The 22,130-nt window shown below is 43.2% G+C and overlaps 1 protein-coding gene across 3 annotated transcripts in view; it reads left to right on the top strand.

Moving 5' to 3' along the window:
* numbl (NUMB like endocytic adaptor protein) overlaps positions 1–21,867 on the top strand; it is a 104,267-nt gene extending 82,400 nt beyond the window's left edge. For 2 of the 3 annotated variants that reach the window (XM_060943244.1, XM_060943243.1), the window contains exons 4-9: positions 4,443–4,517; positions 10,558–10,698; positions 11,236–11,440; positions 12,513–12,779; positions 16,556–16,729; positions 17,648–21,867. In XM_060943244.1, the coding sequence (XP_060799227.1) occupies positions 4,443–4,517; positions 10,558–10,698; positions 11,236–11,440; positions 12,513–12,779; positions 16,556–16,729; positions 17,648–18,456 (1,671 nt within the window). In that variant the 3' untranslated portion in view covers positions 18,457–21,867. The remainder of the gene's footprint in view (positions 1–4,442; positions 4,518–10,557; positions 10,699–11,235; positions 11,441–12,512; positions 12,780–16,555; positions 16,730–17,647) is intronic. The other variant, XM_060943245.1, reaches the window with a different exon arrangement.
* The last annotated feature ends 263 nt before the right edge of the window (positions 21,868–22,130 follow it).

The raw sequence follows: 22,130 nt of genomic DNA, 5'->3' as shown, positions 1-22,130 counted from the left end.
CCCGGAGGAAACCCACGTGGACACGGGGAGAACATGCAAACTCCACACAGAAAGGCCCTCGCCAGCCACAGGGCTCGAACCCGGACCTTCTTGCTGTGAGGCGACAGCGCTAATCACTACACCACCGTGCCACCCCTGTCTCACAACTAATTAGGTTAATTGGCAACAGGTCAGTAAGATGATCGGGTATAAAAAAGAGCATCCCAGAGAGGCGGAGTCTCTCAGAAGTAAAGATGGGGATGGGTTCACCGCTCTGTGAAAGATTGCGTGGGCAAACCGTGCAACAATTTAAGAATAACGTTCCACAATTTTACATTGAGGAAAGGTTTTCCTCCCAAAGGTTGGGAGGAAAGAAAATACATGGTTAAATGCAAATGATAAAACATAACAAAAAGAAAAACCATGGAAATGTACGACCAAAAAAAAAAAAGCAAATTATTTTGATAGTGTAAAAAAAAAAAAATTGCTAATAAAAATTCTGTCATGTTGTGCATCCATGGTGCTAATTCACCTGCAAACAACTGGTGCTAACATCTGATAAACTGAAATTTCTTCTTTCTATAAAAGGCTGGGGGGAAAAAAACAATCAAAGTAAATGAAACTATGACCGGCATGGTTTGTGCAGTCTACAGCGTGTGGTGAGCTGCAGAAAGCAAGAAACCATCAGAATTCATAAAGTGTTTAAAGACAAAACCCTCAAGCCATGTAAACAAGCCTGTTGAGTTTTTTGCTTGTTTGTTTTTGTTGTTGTTTTTTGTGCACTGTCACTTCATCACATTTCCGAATGCAAAAAGACCCACACGGTTACAGAGGAGCTTGTTTTACCTGCTGCTGTCCATATGATCAGAGAACCTCCACACGAGTCTGATGCAAAGCAGGTGGGCAAAAAAAAAAAAAAGCTCGATCTCCAACTGTTGAGGTTTTTTTTTTTTGACAAAAAAACCCCTCACCACGCTTGTTTTTTTATAGCTTGAGTGTTTTGTCTCTGAATACTTTATGAATTCTGATGGTTTCATGTTTTCTGCAGTCTTTTAGGCTACTATCACACTGTCTCGTATCTTGCCACGTAAGTGGCGTGTGGGGCAAACGCCAAGAAATGAGGCGTATTTTGTCCAAAATTAAAGTCCTGTGACGTACACGGCATATGTGTGGTGTTCCTGTGGCGTATCTGGGATTTGTATGGGGTTCAAGGGATGTAAAGCTATGGCGTACTGATGCGTTGCCGCGGCGTAACCGTTTCGTTGCTTTCGTTGGCGTGGTGCTTCGTTCTTGCGTGTGACATTGCTGCTGCGTATTTGCAGCGTTCACAGATGGGTATAAAAGGGGGCCCGATGCTGTGTTTGTTGTCATTCGTCACAGTCAAGAAAGCATCATGCCAGCGAAGAAATCAGGACCCAAGAAGGGCAAGGGAAGAGGGAAGACATCAGCCGCATCCACCCAGCCAGCCCCGGAGCCACCTTCATCAAACACATGTCAACTAAAGTGTTCGCACAGCATAATAGGTGTTTGAGCAGCGTTCCTGCTGCGTAGCTTTCGTTTTTATGGCGTACACGTGACGTATCAAAGCTGCTACAGATTTTTAAGTATGGACTTAAAAATACACCGCACCCTGGCGTACAAGGAGATCGTGTTACGCATCCTAGAGTATTAGCTATGTAAGCTGGCGATGCTGTGACGTTCCTTTCTTACTGCCACGTATCCTGGTACGCCGTACATACGCAAGGCTGAAACACCAATGTGTGAACCAAGCATTACTCCTTGCACATTGTGGACTTTTTGTTGGGTTACAAGGGATTATTCTACATATCACTACCTGATTTGGACAAACCATGCGAGAAATGATGTCACTTCCTAACCCTAACCCCAAATCACCCAATCGAGCAGCAGCTGTAAAGCAGTGGTGGAAATGACCTAACTTCTGCACATGCCTTGTTCAAATCGGGTTTCCTGTATCCGATCATGCCATCCTGATTTTCAGACACTTAAAAAAAAAAAAAGAACTCACACCCTCGGGTTTCTTTCTCACTGATTTGACAGGCTGTGATTTTGGCTCTGTTCCCGTTAACTGCATTTAATTCTCATTATTAGGTTTATGCATTTAATATTTGTGCATTTTTCATAGTTAGTGCATAGTTAGTAATTGAGGATTTGTCTCTGTGTTTATTTGTTAGACGAGGTAACTTGCACTTACTCAGGATAATATATACATTTACATCGCGGCTCATTTCCATATTAATCTCGTGAATAATTAATTCATTGTGCACTGCATTTAATAAACTGATATTTTCCACTGTATACTTCTGCGATACAACCTGAACAACCCAATATGCAAGTTGATTTATTTTCTGTTATCTGAGGTAGTAAATGATTCATGCAAAATTTAATGCGCATTTCTTCATTTACTTACATGAAATAACTTTAGAGTAGTGTTGGGACATGACTTGATGTCCAACATAAAATATGGGTCCTGAAGCAAAACCAGCTGAGAACCGCTGATCTATGGCACATAATATCATTACAAAATTCAGAGAATCCAGAGAAATCTCTGTATGCAAGAGACAAGGACAATATTGGATGCCCTGTGATCTTCATGCCCTCAGGCAGCACTGCATTAAAAAATGATCATCACACAGTTTAAAAGCCAGCATCTGTGATGTGATGAGGGTGCATTTGTGCACATGACATGGGTAGCTTGCACATCTGGGAAGGCTCCATTAATGCTGAATGATATAAACATGTTTTGGAGCAATATGCTGCCATCCAGATGATGTCTTGTTCAGGGAAGACCTTGCTTATTTCAGTAAGACAATGCCAAACTGCTTTCTGCACAGATTAAAACTGCATGGCTCCGTAGTAAGAGTACAGGTGCTAAACTGGCCTGCCTGCAGTCCAGACCTGTCTGCCATTGAAAACATTTGGTGCATAATGAAATATAATCAAACAAATGCAACAAAGGAGACCCCAAACTGGCGGCACGGTGGTGTAGTGGTTAGTGCTGTCGCCTCACAGCAAGAAGGTCCGGGTTCGAGCCCCGTGGCCGGCGAGGGCCTTTCTGTGCGGAGTTTGCATTTTCTCCCCGTGTCTGCGTGGGTTTCCTCCGGGTGCTCCAGTTTCCCCCACAGTCCAAAGACATGCAGGTTAGGTTAACTGGTGACTCTAAATTGACAGTAGGTGTGAGTGTGAATGGTTGTCTGTGTCTATGTGTCAGCCCTGTGATGACCTGGCGACTTGTCCAGGGTGTACCCCGCCTTTCGCCCGTAGTCAGCTGGGATAGGCTCCAGGTTGCCTGCGACCCTGTAGAAGGATAAAGCGGCTAGAGATGATGAGATGAGATGAGATGAGACCCCGAACTGTTGAGCAACTGAAATTTTATATCGGGCAAGAATGGGACAACATCTCATCTCATCTCATTATCTGTAGCCGCTTTATCCTTCTACAGGGTCGCAGGCAAGCTGGATGGGACAACATTTCTCTTTCAAAAATCCAGCAATTGGTCTCCTCAGTTCCCAAACGTTTACAGAGTGTTGTTAAAAGTAGAGGTCCCTGTCCCAGCTTTTTTGAAACCTGTTGCTGACATCAAATTAAAAATGAGCATATATTTTTTCAAAAAACAATAATTTGATGTGTTTGTACGATTTTCAATGAAATATTTGCAAATCATCGTCTTCCTTTTTAAAAAAATGTATATTGTACATAGCGTCTCAACTTTTTTAGACCTTGTACATTTTCATTTAGATTTGAGTCTCTCTCTGGTTTAGTTGGAACTAGATAGGTTCATCTAATTAGCTGATAACTCGGGGAACATTTACATGATGTATAATGTGTGCATCGGTATTATTCTGAGGGCTACAACCTAAGTGTGTGTCTGCCAAAGTCGACTGTGTGAGTCCTTTCATCTCCGGTATCCCAGTAGAGTTCTCCAGCTGGTTCTAGCTGTTCCCTCCCCTTCTCATTGTCCAAGACTGGTTTTCTCCCTGTTTGCTGATTCTCTTCGGCTTTGCTTAGTTTCACATTATGACTTCCTTTCTCGCTGCAGCTGCTTTAGCAGATTTAAAAGGTGGCTGGAATTCCACCAGGTCCTTCTTCCCTCTCGGTGTCCTTCTCGATCCTCGTTTGCACTCCACTTCTCTTGATTTACATACCGTTTCTCGTTCTTCTTCTGCAGAGCTACTGCTGCCTCATACTGGCCTCACTAGGTCTTACTTTCTTCTTTTTAACATTCTCATCACTTTATTACAGCTCAGCACCTGGGTGATGACCTCATTAATCAAAACTGGAGTCCGTAGGCTACATTTAATTTTTTTGTCCATGAATGATGCATAAACACAGTTGTACACAGCAGCATAACAAAAAATATCTGCTATGGTGAGGTCAAAGAACCACTGTAAAGCGACAGAACTTTGAAAGTTTCATGCTGTTCTGTTTTTTTTTCTTTCTGTCAGACTGGAAAAAAATCGGTAAAAGCCATGCTGTGGGTCTCGGCTGATGGTCTGAGAGTGGTGGATGACAAAACCAAGGTAAGCACATCATTCATTGTCCTTGTAGCTGTTAAAATCTATGCGCAGACAGGGACCTTTTGAAAATGCATCAGTTGAATGGTACTTGCTGACAGTGTTGTGTCTTGGCCTTAGCTTACAGACGAGCCTTTGAATAAGAGGGAAACTGCGGGAAAAAAGCACGGCAGGGGAACTTGGCTGCTCCCCAAAAGTTAAATCCCACAACTACTTTACTTTACGTGCAGCTACTAAAGTCGTCTGTGAAGCCACACACGGGTTTGAGGGTTGCTTCTTCTCGCTGATGGGATGGATAGTAGGGATTTTTGAACATGGCATATTTTTTAATAGTATAAATTTCTTGTTTTTAAAACAAGTATTTTTATTCTTAAGGACTGTTCAAGTTTCGTAAGTGTCCCGTTTTCCAATCATCATGAGAAACTTTTGCCCTGACAACAGAGAACTTGATCGATTTAAATTCAAATCACACACACACAGTTTTGTCAGACTATCTAATCCTAATCCTATGCCTACACCGATACCTAAATCTAACTCTAACCTTGGAAACCCATGTCGCTGCTTTTAAGGCAGGAATATCTGACAGTTTTGTCTTTGTGGGGACATTTGGTCCCCACCAGGATATAAAAACACACCATAGACACAGTACTGAGAGGTAAACAGTGGGCCTCACTACATTATGAGTACAGTCATCCTGTTCTCTTCCAGGCTGTGAAAAGAGTGGAAAGCACAAAGAACCCTGGTTTTTTTGTTCTCTGTAAACCCTCCCCCAATACAACCAGCCGTCCATCGCCTCCCTCCTTCTCTCTCTCTCTCTTTCTCCCTGCCCTTTTGCTAATCCGTCTGCTTTGCCATGAGTCAGCATAGAGACCTAATCCCCTTTTACCAATGTCCATATGGCTCCAGAGCGTCCTGCTGCATACACTCTGAACTTGGGTAAGCACGTCTGGGGTCCCGCCCTGACATTTAACAAGCCCCATGGCCTCCTGTTTTCCCAGAAGTGTGAAGTGAGTCAGCAGCCCCTCCTCTTTCCTGATCGCGCATGTCTTTTGGCTTTTTCTACCCAGAACACAATTGGCCATTGAGCTGCCTCTCGGAGCGCTGGCCCTCTCCAGCCATTAAAGAGGCTTGAGTTGAACGGGCTCCTCACCTGACGCACTTCTGCCCTCTCGAGCTTATTTACGATGCAATCATTGTGCGTCGCCTTTAAATGGTTCCTTTAACAGACTTAACGTGATCCCTTTTGTCCTGGTCATTCTGGGAATTCTGCTTTGAATGAGATCAAGGTTTGTGTTTCCAGAAGTCAGAGAGTTGGTTGAGAATGACTAATCAGAGTAGTGATCATGCATTTTACCTCCAGAGTCTCAAAAAGCAGTCAGTGTAGACCCCAGTGAGTCTCGGTGCTGGCAGAATTGAAGTGTTGTCAGGAGCGACAGTTTTTCTGCCTTTTTCTGAGATGCTTTCGGACCAGACGGTTTTCGGGACTCGTGAGGAACCCCCTTAGGAGCTCCCCTGGGAATGACAGAACTTCAAGGGCTTTTTTTTTCCTGTTTGCATTTACACTGCCAGTAGGAATGCTCAAGTGATGTAAGCTGGCTGATGGTTGTATAGCAACATCACTAGTTTGTTTCTTTTCATATCAATGTGCATTTTGTCCAAAAATATTCTTGTGTTTCTATGAAAACAGCGAACTCGCAACGTTACGATGATCATAAACTTGTCCACTTTGTTGGGTCGAATTTCAATCACGGAAATGGATCATTCCACTGTGCTGTAGGATGGGGGGAGAACAGGAAGTGTTACAAGCTGACGTTAAAGTCTTTATTTTACATTATAAAGAGTGAATTTGCGGTGGAAAATTATTGATTTGGTGACGATATGTTTAGTTAACTTAACCGGAGGTGCTAAAGAAGGCAACTGGACTTGCTTGAAATTCTTGAAGACGTTTCACATCTCATCCGAAAGGCTTCTTCAGTTCTGTCTGACTAGTGGGGAGTTCCAGGTATTTATCCTCTAATGGACCAAAAGCAACCCTAAGGAGAGTCGTCGAGGTCACATGGGTCCTTGACCTTCTCAGGCCCTGTCCACACGGCAACGGATTCAGGTGAATCTGATAAAATTGTTTATCGTTTCGGCCTGGCGTCCACATGGCACCGGCGTTTTGGGTGCCCCAAAACGAAATCTTTTGAGAACGGGTTCCTGAGTGGAAAAATATGGCAACGGCGCCGTTGCGAAGTCGTCTGGATGAGTAGAACGGATTTGTTTACAATGACGTCACAACCACATGACTGAGTGCTTTACGCCGGGTAGAAGTGTAACGAACTCGATGCGAGTTGTCAACAAATAAAAAGAAAAAAAGGAGCAATCTCACCTCTTCAGATGTTGGTTTAAGTCCGACAATACATTCCTCAAAAAGGGCGTAGAAGAACAAAGTAATCCATCAATGTGTAGCATTCAATTTATTCCGGTCCATTAAAGAATTCTGGAGGATATCAGAATGTTGGCGTACCGGCTTCCATCTACCCCCATTCATTCCTCTTTCCGTGTCTCCATTCAAAAAACGAGCACGTGATTTAAAGGGACTATATCCATAGGATAGGGAGTGAGAAGGTGTGTGCGTGTGACAGTGACAGGGTGAGTGACATGGAAGAAGCTAGGCTCATGCTTGCCCTGAATTTCTCTTAAAGTGAAGGCAGAAGAATGTTCAGCGCCTGGCCAGGCTTCTATGTATTAATTTACATAGACGTTTTAATATGAAATATAAATAAGTGTCTTAGACAATAGATACTATTTTACGCTACTGATTAATAATCAAAACTTTATGTGGCTGATGCTACAGAAGAAGGGGTTTATGCGCATGCGTAAACCCCTTCTTCTATTGTTCTGGTGTCTCCGATGGGACCGTCTTACAGCGCACCTAGAGGTGTGGCATGTGTATTGCATTGTTTTCAGCAAGCGTTGCGTTGCCATATGTACCTGAAATTTTACTGATCTGTTGCCTATGTGGACGCGATATTTAAAAAAAAAAAATCTCGTTGCCGTTGTCGTGTGGATGTAGCCTCAGGCTACATCCACACGACAACGGCAACGAGATGTTATTTTAAAAATATCGCATCCAAATGGGCAACGATCAGTAAAATATCAGGTCCATATGGCAATGCAACGCTTGCTGAAAACGATGCAATACACATGCCACACCTCTAGGGGCGCTGTAAGACGGTCCCTTTGGAGACACCAGAACAATAGAAGAAGTAAGGACGCATGCGCATAAACTATTATGCGCGAGACTTCATATTAGCCACAAAGTCAGAAAAATCTGTTCGTAAAATTACATTATAATGACCAAATACAATGAAAAGTATTTTTCCCATCTCACCTGTGAAAGGTAATCCCATGTGATCTCGTTTGGACGGTAAACCTGTTGGTACAGTTAAACGCAGCACATGAATGAGGCATCTTTATTCTCCGCTTTGACCCATCCAATATGGCAGCGAGGATGACGTATGATTCTACGCGGAAGGCGGCGTCTTTAATGGTCCGGAATAAATTGAATGCTACACGTTGATGGATTAATTTGTTCTTCTACGCCCTTTTTGAGGAATGTATTGTAGGACTTAAACCAACATCTGAAGAGGTGAGATCGCTCCTTTTTTTCCCTATTTTTGCTGGCGGGATTGACTCTGCCTAAGGGCTATTCTCTCTCTCTCTCTCTCTCTCTCTCTCTCTCTCTCACTTTGCACCATTACACAATAAATATTCACAGTGAAAATATTTTGTAAGCGCGTTTCATGAACCAAGTTATAGGATTTGTTGACAACTCGCATCGAGTTCGTTACACTTCTACCCGGCGTGAAGCACTCACAGTCATGTGGTTGTGACGTCATCGTAAACAAATCCGTTCTACTCATCCAGACGACTTCGCAACGGCACCGTTGCCAGATCTTTCCACTCTGGGACCCGTTCTCAAAAGATTGCGTTTTGGGGCACCCAAAACGCCGGTGCCGTGTGGACGCCAGGCCGAAACGATAAACAATTGTATCGGATTCACCTGAATCCGTTGCCGTGTGGACAGGGCCTCAGTCATCCTGTAGGTGTTAAGGTCATCGGAGGCCGGGTGTGAATGGTGTTAGCAGCCTAGAGGGTCGTAAGGGTGATCTGTGGGTCGTTGACTCTCTCTGCCATCATGTGAGTCATTGAAGTCAGCTGAGTCTTGGTGTGGATTCAGTTTTAATTCAGTTTTCTGGGAAGTGTGCTAAGGACTGCATTGTAGGTGGCTGATACTGTAAGTGGTGTCTCAGCCCACCTCCTTCAGTGGTTACTGCTCAACGACTCTCCTTAGGGTTGCTTTTAGTCCAGTAGAGGATAAATACCTGGAACTCCCCACTAGTCAGATGGAACTAAAGAAGCCTTTCGGATAAGAGGTGAAACATCTTCAAGGATTTCAATCAAGCCCAGTTGCCTTCTTTAGCACCTCCGGTTTACGATGACCTGAGAACCTTCACGCACATGTTTACTTAAGTTGTTCGTGTGGATAATTATTTTACAACAGGTTTTCTTACGTGATGGCGAATTAAGATTGATATATTTTTAGAGGCATCAAAATTGGATTGTACTTCCTTTGTCACTTATATTATACGTTCTTAGTATATTCTTATCTATTGCCTCCCTCCTTTATAATGCAAAATAAAGACTTTAATATCACTATTACCCCTTTTCCACCAAATCAGTTCCAGGGCTGGTTCGGGGCCAGTGCTGGTGCTGGTTCACAACTCGTTCAACTTGCGAGCCAGCTGAGAACCAGTTTGCTTTTCCATAGCTCACGGTGCTAAGGGAAGCCACGTCATTACGTTGCTGTATACATCAGTTACGTCGTTGTATACATCAGTTACGTCGCTGTATACGTCAGTTACGTCGCTACGTTTGCATAAACCTTGGCATGAATATCGAAGCAAAAACAACACGGAAGAAGCAGCAGCAACAACAACAATAATAATGGATGACTTCGCGTTTGTACAGCTGCTGCTTCTCGCCGCTTAAAAATGGCGATCTTTCGCGGTCTTGGTATTGTTGTTGGTCTTAACAACTCCGCCCCCCCGCTGACGTAAGCGGTTCTTTCCTCTGGCCCAGCAGAGAGTTGGTGCTAGCCTGGAACCGGTTTTTCTGGCCCCAGAGCCAGTTCTTTGTCAGTGGAAACAGAAAACCCTGGTTCCAAACTAAGCACTGGCCCCGAACCAGCCCTGGAACTGCTTTGGTGGAAAATGGGCATATGCAACACTTCCTGTTCTCCCCCCATCCTACAGCACAGTGGAATGGTCTGTTTCTGTAGAAACATGTGATTGAAACTCGACCCAACAAAGTGGACAAGTTTATGCTAATCGTAATGTTGCGAGTTTATATATTCTTTGTAAAGCCTGGACTTTACTGTCACTCCATGTGTCATGTTTTAATGCAAAAGCTAAGTGCTGTTGTTTATACTGCTGACATTTTACACTGATTTAAAAAAAATGACAGTTTCCAGTGCTGCATTAGCTCATGTATTTGACCACTCACCGTACACTTACATCACTCATGGTTCCTCCTGTGCTGGGAGAGAACCTTCCCTGAAGTCAGAGCTACAAAAGTTCCTCAAAACAGCGTTCTAAGAACTATAATCGTCCCCCGTTCCTGCAGTGAGGGGACACAGGAAAAAAGGGGGAACTTCCTCGAACAGTTCTAAGAACTACTGAAAAAGTTCCTCTAGTCCGAAACTGACACTTGTGTGCAGGTAATTCACGACACCTTGTGCTCACTGGTAACGTTCACTGATGCTGCTTCACACGCTCAAGTCAGTCACCATCACGCTTTTTATTAAAGATACTGTATAAATACCAAAAATGTAATTCAGTATTTGGGGTTCCATTGTTGAATATGGTCATCCATGAAATCCATAATTGCGGCGAGAGCGGATGGTTACAACGTGATAAAACGCACCAGGGCTGATGGGGGAAATGCTTGATGATTGGCTTTTTTTTTGCCCAAAGTGTAAACAAATTTCCATCACCTGTAGGACCTCATCGTTGATCAGACCATTGAGAAGGTGTCGTTCTGTGCACCGGACCGCAACTATGACAAGGCGTTCTCTTATATCTGCCGGGACGGAACCACTCGCCGCTGGATGTGCCACTGCTTCATGGCTCTGAAGGACTCGGTGAGAGCGACTTGTATTTTACATTCATCATTTAATTCCAGTAAAGCGGAAGGAGATAAGGACCGTGTGCTTCAATTCTCTCAACTGGAACGGCTGCCTGCTGCAGGATGTTGTTGTACTTGAGGAAATGAGTGATGTTTTTGACTGTTACAAGGACAATCTTTGTACGAGAGTTCAATTGACCTTTTCGTAGAATTAGTGCTCATCTAAAATACGTGTCTCATGCGTGAAGGTTTTCTCTGAAATCATTTTAAAATGTTTTTTGAAGAAGATTGGAACAGATATGGAAATAAATCTCCATGTGTTCATGTACTAGTGTTACGATACTTATTCAGACATTGCTGAAGGACTTTATTAGCTGGATAATACCAACTTGGAAGGCTGCACTACATCTCCATGAATACAGATAAATGTCCAGGCCGTGCTGTTTCCAGTTCTTTGCCTAATAGGAAAAAACAAAAACGCAATCACCATGATTTAAAAAAAAAAAAAACATACATAGGTATGATATTGCTCACAAAGTTTTGTCTATGGCAGGGGGAGCGTCTGAGTCATGCAGTAGGATGTGCATTCGCTGCATGTCTGGAGCGAAAGCAGCGGCGGGAGAAGGAGTGTGGCGTCACGGCTTCGTTTGATGCCACCCGCACGTCGTTCGTCCGCGAAGGCTCGTTCCGCGTCTCCTCAGCCAGCCAGCAAGGCGAGAAGGAGGACATCATGAAGCAGCTGCAGGACAAAAAGAAAGGTCACTAAACCAACGACTCCAGTCTCCTATAAAAATACTCAGAAGGAGAATATTAGACAGGGCACAAACAACACGAATGAGACGGCGTGTGTAGGGGAGTATTCTGCACCCTGTACGAATACCGTGCAGTATCGCAATTTTGAAGAAATAGTTAGAAGTAATTAAAAATGCTAACATTTTATCCTGAAGCAGGCTGGGAAAATGTCTTGTAGAACATCTTGCACATGGGACAAGATTAGATAATAAAAAGAAAAGTGTGAGGTCAGATTTTATTAGATTTCAGAGTATTTTAATACACACTCCCCGGCCACTTTAATAGGAACTTGCTCTTGATTCTAAGATCCCTGTTCTTGGCTGCAGGAGTGGAACCCAATGTGTTCTTCTGCTGTTGAATGCTGAGATGCTTTTCTGCTCACCACGGTTATAAAGAGTGATTATATGAGTTACAATGTCCTTCCTGGCAGCTCGAACCAATCTGTGATGGGTTTCCCAAAAGTCTCTTAATGCTAAGACCATCCTCACTAGGAGAGAGAGTGTTCATTGTGATTCTCGCTCTACCATTTAACGATGATCTTTGTGCTACGATGCTTTTGGGAAACCCACCCCTGGCCATTTTCCTCTGAGCTCTCTTATCAACAAAGTGTTTGTTTCCACCCATAGAACTCTCTCTCTCTCTCTCTCTCTCTCTCTCTCTCTCTCTCACTCACTCACTCACTCACTCACTCAGTGTTTTTTGTTTTTCGCACCATTCTGTGTAAACTCTAGAGACTGTTGTGTGTGAAAACCCCAGGAGATCAGCAGTTTCTGAAATACTCAAACCAGTCCATCTGGCTCAAACCAACACCCATGCCACATTGAAAGAAAGTCACACTTTGAGATCACAATTTTTCCCGTTCTGATGTGTGAACATTAACTGAAGATTTGTATCTGCATGATTTTATGTCAAGGGACTGGTTGATTAGAGAAACAGCAGGTATATGGGGGTTCCTAATAAAGTGGCCGGTGAGTGTATGTTGCAGTTTGTCGCTAAGTATTGGTTCTACATAATCTGAATGTCACGTCCTCTCTGCAGAAGTGTGCACTATCCCTGCAGTGCCACCAGGTAACGCCTCTCCTCCAGAAGGTGCTGCCACTCAGGTAGAGCGAGCCGAGGCAGGCGGGCCACACGTCATCCCACGCCGTCATGCGCCCCTCGAGCAGCTTGTGCGCCAGGGCTCGTTTCGTGGTTTCCCTACGCTCAGCCAGAAAAACTCGCCTTTTAAACGCCAGCTGTCTTTGCGCCTGAACGAGCTGCCGTCTACCCTGCAGCGCAAAACCGACTTTGAGAGCAAGAACCCAGGTCAGTGACGTAGACACGACATACTGGAGAATCCATCACCAGGTTCATCACTTGAGTCCAAACTCTTATAGAACACTGTACTCTAGCACTCGTGTTCTACTAGTACTAGAGAAATTAGTTATATAGTACTAGTGGAACAATAGTAATTGTGTTGAGTAATGCATTGCTTAATACTCAAGAAATCAAAGTTGTTCTGATCCTGATTCAGACTGAGACAGAACCTTTATCCTGATTTTTTTTTGGCATTATTAAAATATTAACACTCAGTATTATCCCATTTTTGTTTCTTGTAATAATGAATAACCATGAAAGCAAAAAAAAAAAAATCCTTTAAATATGCCATTAATTGAATTGTTGAGACATGTACAGTGGTGCTTGAAAGTTTGTGAACCCTTTAGAATTTTCTATATTTCTGCATAAATATTGCCTAAAACAACATCAGATTTTCACACAAGTCCGAAAAGTAGATAAAGAGAACCCAGTTAAACAAATGAGACAAAAATATTATTGGTCATTTATTTATTGAGGAAAATCATCCAATATTACATATCTGTGAGTGGCAAAAGTATGTGAAACTTTGCTTTCAGTATCTGGTGTGACCCCCTTGTGCAGCAATAACTGCAACTAAACATTTCCGGTAACTGTTGATCAGTCCTGCACACCGGCTTGGAGGAATTTTAGCCCATCCCTTCGTACAGAACAGCTTCAACTCTGGGATGTTGGTGGGTTTCCTCACATGAACTGCTCGCTTCAGGTCCTTCCGCAACATTTCGATTGGATTAAGGTCAGGACTTTGACTTGGCCATTCCAAAACATTAACTTTATTCTTCTTTAACCATTCTTTGGTAGAACGACTTGTGTGCTTAGGGTTGGTGTCTTGCTGCATGACCCACCTTCTCTTGAGATTCAGTTCATGGACAGATGTCCTGACATTTTCCTTTAGAATTCTCTGGTATAATTCAGAATTCATTGCTCCATCAATGATGGCAAGCCGTCCTGGCCCAGATGCAGCAAAACAGGCCCAAACCATGATACTACCACCACCATGTTTCCCAGATGGGATAAGGTTCTTATGCTGGAATGCAGTGTTTTCCTTTCTCCAAATATAACGCTTCTCATTTCAACCAAAAAGTTCTATTTTGGTCTCAGCCGTCCACAAAACATTTTCCCAATAGACCCCTTTCACATGACGTCACCGCGCCGCGAGATTTTGTTAGGCGCCATATTGGAAGACCAAGTACATGCACTCACAATATAAAACAAAGTACGAGCGAGAGTAAAGTGACACGATGGATGATAATTCTGGTTATGCGAGTACATTACCAGCTGCAGAAAGGGCACGGTATGTGGAGAAACTGGCTGTGATTGATGGGTTTGACCCATATGATAAGACTCGGGGCAAGGGAGAATGGAAACATAAGGAGGACCTGACACCAATTCTGCCATCTGTTTGCTACCCAGACATTGTAAACTATTTGTTGTTTACACCCAGTGCCTACACTCAGTGTTCGAACTATGCTGATATTTTCGGGGGGCCCCTGTTTTTCCCTTGGGGGTGTGTGTGCTTGCGCTTGTCTCGGAGCACAGATCTCCAAACACATGAGAAGCCTATCTTACGCACATATCACGCGGACTCCACACCTCCACACACGCATCGCGTCTGAAGTCATAACTCATCAGGGGAAATCGTGTCCGCATTGGCATGTTCAAAAAGCAACCTCGCGCCAACAATGATACCACACGCAAGGGAAAAAAAAACAGTCAGGCTACTCAACAACCAACCTGGCAGCAGCGAGCAAGCCCCAAACCATCCTAAATTATTATTATTATTAAATTGTAGAAGTCTGGGAGGCTTGCTCCTCATACAGTTATCAACTTGGGGCCACTTTAGCATGTTTTAAATCTGAATTTCTTGCATTTGCTTACCTCAAAGTGTCCGCAGATCATGCACAGACTTATCCATTATATCCACAGTTTTTTGCCAAGTCTCACACAGGTTTCTTTCAAGTCTACTGTTGGGCCAATAAATCATAAATAAAACAGCTCAGATTTGTTTTTTTAAGTCGTTTGCCACTCCACTTTATTCTCGTGGGTTCACATACCGCTGCCGTTATTATCCCCTTATCACGAGTTTGTTGGTCTTCCAAAATGGCGCAGGGTCTGTTTACTTCCGGTTTCGGGTGACGTCAGTGAAAGGGGTCTATAGCCTTCTGGCTTGTCCACGTGATCTTTAATAAACTGCAGACGAGCAGCAATGTTCTTTTTGGAGAGCAGTGGCTTTCTCCTTGCAACCCTGCCATGCACACCATTGTTGTTCAATGTTCTCCTGATGGTGGACTCATGAACATTAATATTAGCCAATGTGAGAGAAGCCTTCAGTTGCTTAGAAGTTACCCTGGGGTCCTTTGTGACCTCGTTGACTATTACACGCCTTGCTCTTGTAGTGATCTTTGTTGGTCGACCACTTCTGGGGAGGGTAACAATGGTCTTGAATTTCCTCCATTTGTACACAATCTGTCTGACTGTGGATTGGTGGAGTCCAAACTCTTTAGAGATGGTTTTGTAACCTTTTCCAGCCTGATGAGCATCAACAACGCTTTTCCTGAGGTCCTCAGAAATCTCCTTTGTTCGTGCCATGATACACTTCCACAAACATGTGTTGTGAAGATCAGACTTTGATAGATCCCTGTTCTTTAAATAAAACAGGGTGCCCACTCACACCTGATTGTCATCCCATTGATTGAAAACACCTGACTCTAATTTCACCTTCAAATTAACTGCTAATTCTAGAGGTTCATATACTTTTGCCACTCACAGATATGTAATATTGGATCATTTTCCTCAATAAATAAATTATCAAGTATAATATTTTTGTCTCATTTGTTTAACTGGGTTCTCTTTATCTACTTTTAGGACTTGTGTGAAATTCTGATGTTTTAGGTCATATTTATGCAGAAATATAGAAAATTCTAAAGGGTTCACAAACTTGCAAGCACCACTGTACATATTGCACTGATGTTTTTTTTTTAATATATATCGTGAAACAAAGACATAAATTCACATAAATCCTCTGACATGTTTGTGCCCTGCTATTGAATATTTCTACTTTTTTAAATCCAATCCCAGGCCTTTTATGTATTTATAGAAAGCTGCTGTGGTTTGCTGGCGTTGACCCTGCTGGCTGTTTTGCCGTGTTTCTCCGCAGTAACATGCATTTTTACAGAAACTCTGTCTCTAGAGGATGAGGGAGAGAAATGGAGAGAGAAAAATAGGCAGTCCTTTCTGTTCTCTGCTTTAATCCCTCAGGTCAGATTTGACACTGATAGGAGAATTATGGATGGTGCACTATTTGTAGCATGAAGACAGGTCAAGGATTTCTTATGTTTGTTGTTTCAGTGGCCTAAGGACTTGGTGTTGACTAAACCGGCGGCTTATTACTGTAACGTCCGTATCTGTTATGGTACTGAGTGTAACTTTGCTCTAAGGGGAGATGCTAGTGAAGAAACAAGCAACGTTTTACATGGCTTCCAGAATGTACGACACATTTTAAAGTGCTACATGGTTTATGAAGGGTCGCTACATGTTCAGTAGTGTGATGAAGAATCAGGACAGTCCATAATGACACGAAAAACATTCAATTTAAACGCCCAGCCATGCGTCTCAGACCGATTCTGCAAGCTCCATTAGACTCGGATTATTTTATTACGTTCTATGTGGTCCCTCTGCGTGACGTTTGCTTTGTGTAATTGACCCAATCTATTGATCCTGTCCCCCAGTTCCTGAGATGGACCTGTCAGTGGCTGCTGAAGCAGACAGCATCAATGCACTGTGTAGCCAAATCAACAGCTCGTTCACCAAACCCTCGGAGGACCTCAGTGGCCAAGCCACCAGCAATGGCATGCCAGCATGCAGCGTTCCTCCTGCCATCCCTCCTCCACCTGTGCCTCAAGGTAAAACCATATCATCTCAGTCGTACAGTAGGTTGGTTCAGCACAGACAGGCAAACTGAATGGAGGCAAATGTTCAAAACCAGAATACTACAAAAACATGAAATACAAGGAACTGGGAAATAGAGATAATCTTATAAAACACATCTAACCTTGGCTCAAATCGGATGCGAGCTGTAAAATGTAATCAAGGGCTAAATTACGATCAGTTGTTGGTACAGAAACTAGACTTTGATCAGGTACAAAGATTAAAACTCTAATCGGATCTGAGATTAGAACAGAATCATGGACCGAGTTTGGAATCTGATCTAAGACTGAGCCAGCATCAAGGACAGACAGAAAGTGGAATTGGCTATGACAGAATCAGGGGCTGGAACAGTGCCTGGAGCAATTACTGGGGCTGGTGCAAGGACTGTACCTGGGTCCAGGGGAAGGACCAGTGCTGGGAAATGGGCCTGAGATTGAGCCAGTGGCTGAGATGGGAATTTGACGTGGCAGCAGAGACCTGGGGAAAACCCTTGCACAGGGACAGGGAATAAGAATGGATCTGGAGTTCCATTATAATTGCCTGCAAAAGAAGCACACATCATTAAGAATTGGGGTAGAAAACACAGAGCACATACTCGAGAGCTGTAGAGGCAGGACTGACTGTTTATAGACCCAAGCTAAAGGATGGCAAATGACTGAAACTATTGTTACACACCACAGGACAGGCCTGAGTTTCCCAAGAGCAAATGGTAGAGCGAGCAGCACTTTCTCTCTTAGTTAAGATGCTCTTAGTGTTAAGAAGCTTTTGGGAAACCCACCCCCAGTTCAGTGACATAACTAAGTGTTTCTTGTCCAATTAAAATAAAATAACCGGAGTATAAATACTTATCAAAAGTTGTCTTGATGGTCAGTTCTCATTTTTGCATTTTGCAGTTACCAGCTCATGGGTCCAGGCGGAGCCCCCTGTTCAGTCTCCACCTTCAACCGGCCACAGGCGCACTCCATCGGAAGCTGAACGTTGGCTAGAGGAAGTCTCCAAGGCAGTGAAAGCCCAGCAACAGGCTCCGCCCACCCTGCCACCACCACCTACTCAGCAGCCCCCACCAGTCCCCACTGTACCCATAGGTCCAGGCTCTCTGCCCACATCCATGCAGCCCTTCCCTATGGCTTTTGACACCACTCCAGCGCCTGTGGGTATGTACGGCCAGCCACCGCTGCAGCCAGCCTATGTGCCTATGCAGCCCTACATGCCTGCCGTAGCTAACAGCATGACGTATCCCAATGCCAGCATGCCTGTGGTGGGTATCACACCTTCGCAGATGGTGGCAAATGTCTTCTGCAGTGCCACTGGTTCCACAGGCGGAGGCACTATCGGGGTTGGTACGGGGCCCAAGACTGGCACACTTTGTGGTGGTCCTTCGACTTTTCCTAACCTGTCTGGGGGCTTTGCTAGTGCTACATTCAGCAACCAACCAGCCTCCCATGGGCTTGCACAAAACTCACTCCCCTCCACCACCACTGTGGCTTCCACCTGCGTGACACAGAATGGCACCATGACGAGTGGGAGTGGTAGTACCAACAACTGGCCAATGGAGGGTCTACAGCAGTCCAGTCTCCCGGATGATGCCCAGGAAGCAGAGCGCTTTGAGGCCAAGTGGGCAGCTCTGGAGTCCAAATCACAAACCAAGGCACCCAACCCTTTCTCCAACGATTTACAAAAGACCTTTGAAATCGAGCTATAATTGCAAATATATAGACCTTGAAACGAGTATTAAAATCCCACATCCTGTTGCTTCTGGCTTCTGTTTGTTCTCCTCTTTTGTTGCTCTCACATTTGCACCTGCTCTTCAGGACTCTGTAGACAACTGACCAATTTGTTCTGTCATTCCAAGTGACTCTTGATGTGGGAACATGAGCGCATCCTAGAACCCAACACTTAATTTTAAAGAATGGAACGTCGTCTTGGTTTGAGCTTGCTGTTCCTGCAATGGCCCAGTGAAGTGAATCACATGACCTTCGACCTGTAAAAGGAGCAAATGACTGATTATGATGCGGCCAAAAAAGTTTATTTATTTCTTCATTTGGTTGTGAAAAAGATTTTAAATCTAATTTTTACTCATTGGATTTGTTGTTTCCCTGTATTTATTTTACATCAACCCTCTGTGGCAGAAGAGCACGTATAATTTGGGAGTACAGAGAAGCTCTGACTCACGAGACGAGAACAGAGGCTGCATGATCGAAAACTTGCTAATGGAACTGCTAGTAAATGGGAGTGTAAATAGCATGTTGTTTTTCTTACCTCTTATTTATCACCCTGTTTGTGGATGCTAATTATTATTCCAGCCCTGTGAGTCACAGCTGAAGCATCATATCGGCACCTTGCCAACAACACATGGACATCAAACTGAGAGGCTGATTATGCTGATAAATCTCTTAGCACAAAGAGATTCAGAGATCATTTCTAATTGACATCAGGGCCCCGGCAGTGTAGTAGGAGAAGAGTCTAAAACCCAACGGTGAAAATGTGCCTGTTTAGACTTGAGCCTGATTTTCAGTCAGGACTTCATGTCTGAATAAATAACATGGCCTTGACAACCTGTAGGTACATGAAAGCCTGGTATTGTTGCATTGACGATACAATTTGTTCGGGTATTTTTTCCACAGACAAGGACATACATTTGAAAATTATGTGAAAAAGATCACGCTCCTAGGGTGAACACTCAATGTCATTTTTCCTATAATTGGATTTGGAGAGTTTGGGTTGAAGCCGATGGGCACAAAGGGAAAACGCAAAGTGTATTCTGTTGGAAAGTGAGGAAGAAATCAGCAAGGAGGCCCTGATGTGAAAAATGTACGTGGGATCATTTCTGAGGATGGGAGAGGTGAGTGATGTCGGAGAGCAATGTTGTGATGTGATGGATGGAGTTGAAAAGATCGAATTGTTTCCAGAAAACTTTGAGCATGAAGGACTAGACATGGATTAGAAGTCCTGGAATCATGAACAGCAGTGTTTGATATGATGCCCGCTTGTTCACGATATATTCTTTTAATTCTGTTATCATAAGAATATACAGTACATACAATATGTTTACTGGCTTTTGAACTATTTTTAATTTTATTTTTGAACTATTCATCCTGGAAAATAAATAAATAAACTAATAATCATATATCAAATCAAAAGCTAAAATATACTCAGCAATGTACATGCTCTGAACAGTAAGTATTTTCGTCACCAAAGCCGGCCTCGCCATTTATCTGTCCAGGGATCCTTCATTCCAGTGCATCACACATTTCTGTGTATATTTTTCTACTGATGCAGCTCTCACTCTGCAATAATGCTCCATGCTTTCTGGTAGTTTTGTTATTCTAAAGTGATTTAAATGGACACGGATCTCAGCGTAGCTCCGTGGCGTGTTCTGATTGAACATGCTGAGTGATTGGATTTGATCGGACTCCAGCGTCTGGAGTTTCTCAGTGAGGAGGATAAAAGCTAGATATTCAAAGCCAGACTGCACACTGTGCTATATGGAACACTGAAGATAATAATAATAACAACAATAATAATAATACAAAGGACAGGCACAATATATTTCCAAATTGGTTCACTAAGACCACACAGTTCGCGCATCACAAATTTGGTTGATTTCCATCCAGTGTATTGTTGATCACCACCCGGGGCGCCGCCAGAAATTTTGGGCCCCATGAAAGATTAGAATTTTGGGCCCCCCAACTTTGCCCACCCTCGTCACAATTGCAAGGAAACATCTTATTATAAATTTATTTCAAAGTGACACGGAGTGACATTTCAATTTGATCAATTACGTACGTATTTCTTCATATGTTGTAACCTCTATCCCTCTTTTATGTGTGCTGAGCTTTCTACAGCTCCTCAATTTGAAACCAATGGTTTAGAACGTGTGAACATTCCACACACGTAACCATGTCAAACACTTGACTGGTGTCCGTTATTAGCAACACTTTAATCTAGCAAACTGTATATGGCGCTCGCTCATTAAAAACTTCAGTCCTAAAGCATTTATGGGTTGTATTGCTGCTTACCTCCTTCTCCAAAGGGGGGTTCAGTGGTTTGGTAGGGCGGAGGTCCCCCTGAGGCTGAATCTGTGCATATTTAGGGCACCCCATTAGTTATGAAACTGGTTATTAGCACTAGTTATTAGCACCAGCATAACGTAATATTTCATCTTGTTTATCACACAAGTCAGTTCAGTTATTAAAATGGAAAAAATGTCACTGTACAAACTGTAAAAGTGTTCTCTTGATAGGCTAATCCAACCACGTTCATACTGTTCATTTACCATTCGCTAATATTTTGAACACACATGTGAGCGATAGCTACCTTTCTTTGGGAAAAACTGAGTGACCAGTTGGCTGCCTCTCCGGTCCCTCTCAGCTTTCAGCTGCCTTTCTTTACGTTTTTGACAGCCACTCTTCATATTTAGCGATCATAGACTGTACGCATTCCACTGCTGGCTGGCTGGCTGGCTGCATTGCACTGATCAGCACACAGATTTAACGTATCGCGCGTCTACCAGAACTGGACCGTACCATTTTGCAAAAGGGGGAGGGTTAAATGACAATATGTTGAAGAACTCAAGAAATAGACAACCTTGTTCAATTAGTTCATTTGACCAGATGGAATATTGCATTGTTGTTATTTCAAAAGTCTTATTAAAATCATTAAAAGCATATTATCAGCCTCTTAAAGGGCCCCATGGCAGTGCTGGGCCCCTAGAATTGTTCTAACCTTTCCCTCCCTGGCGGCGCCCATGATCACCACTAATACCACTAATATACAGGGTTACCGGAGCCTGTTGAGGCTGCAAAATGGGTTCTATTTCAATTTTCCCAAAGCAAACGTGTTTGCAATATGGCCTCGCAGCAGAAACTTCCCTCCTTAATGAGTTTATCTTTGATCTGTGCTCTGTATCTCTGTATCTTATGTATAAAGATGCCAGGATGAATCGATCCAACTGATGACCCTGGGCTCGAGACCACACGTCCCCACAAAAACATAGATCTCTTTTGGAAAAGAAGGAAACTAAATTACCTCATAAACGTGATTGTAAACTGTAATCTAGTGATAAGAAAAACAGTGGAGTTTATTTTTAATCTTTATTTACAGAGTTTTGTATTTAAACCTGCATATTTGTATTGTAATTACATTGTACAAAGACAAATAAATAATATAATAATAAGAGCCATTTGTTTGTCTCCTGTGTGTAATTATGGATACGATAGTGATTCAGAGGTCCATGGAGTAAATAAAGAGAAATGGATCAGTTCAAGATGTGGGATGAGGAAGGAATAAAACACAAACACAACGGGGGGGGGGAACAATCAACAATGCATTTTCCTCTGAGACCATTTGCGATTTTTACTGTATTAAATTCATGAT

The sequence above is a fragment of the Neoarius graeffei genome, chromosome 16, assembly GCF_027579695.1.
Source record: "Neoarius graeffei isolate fNeoGra1 chromosome 16, fNeoGra1.pri, whole genome shotgun sequence".
In the NCBI taxonomy this organism is placed as follows: Eukaryota; Metazoa; Chordata; class Actinopteri; order Siluriformes; family Ariidae; genus Neoarius; species Neoarius graeffei.
Note: the sequence above shows the minus strand (reverse complement) of the source record. Positions and strands in the feature narration are given on the sequence as shown.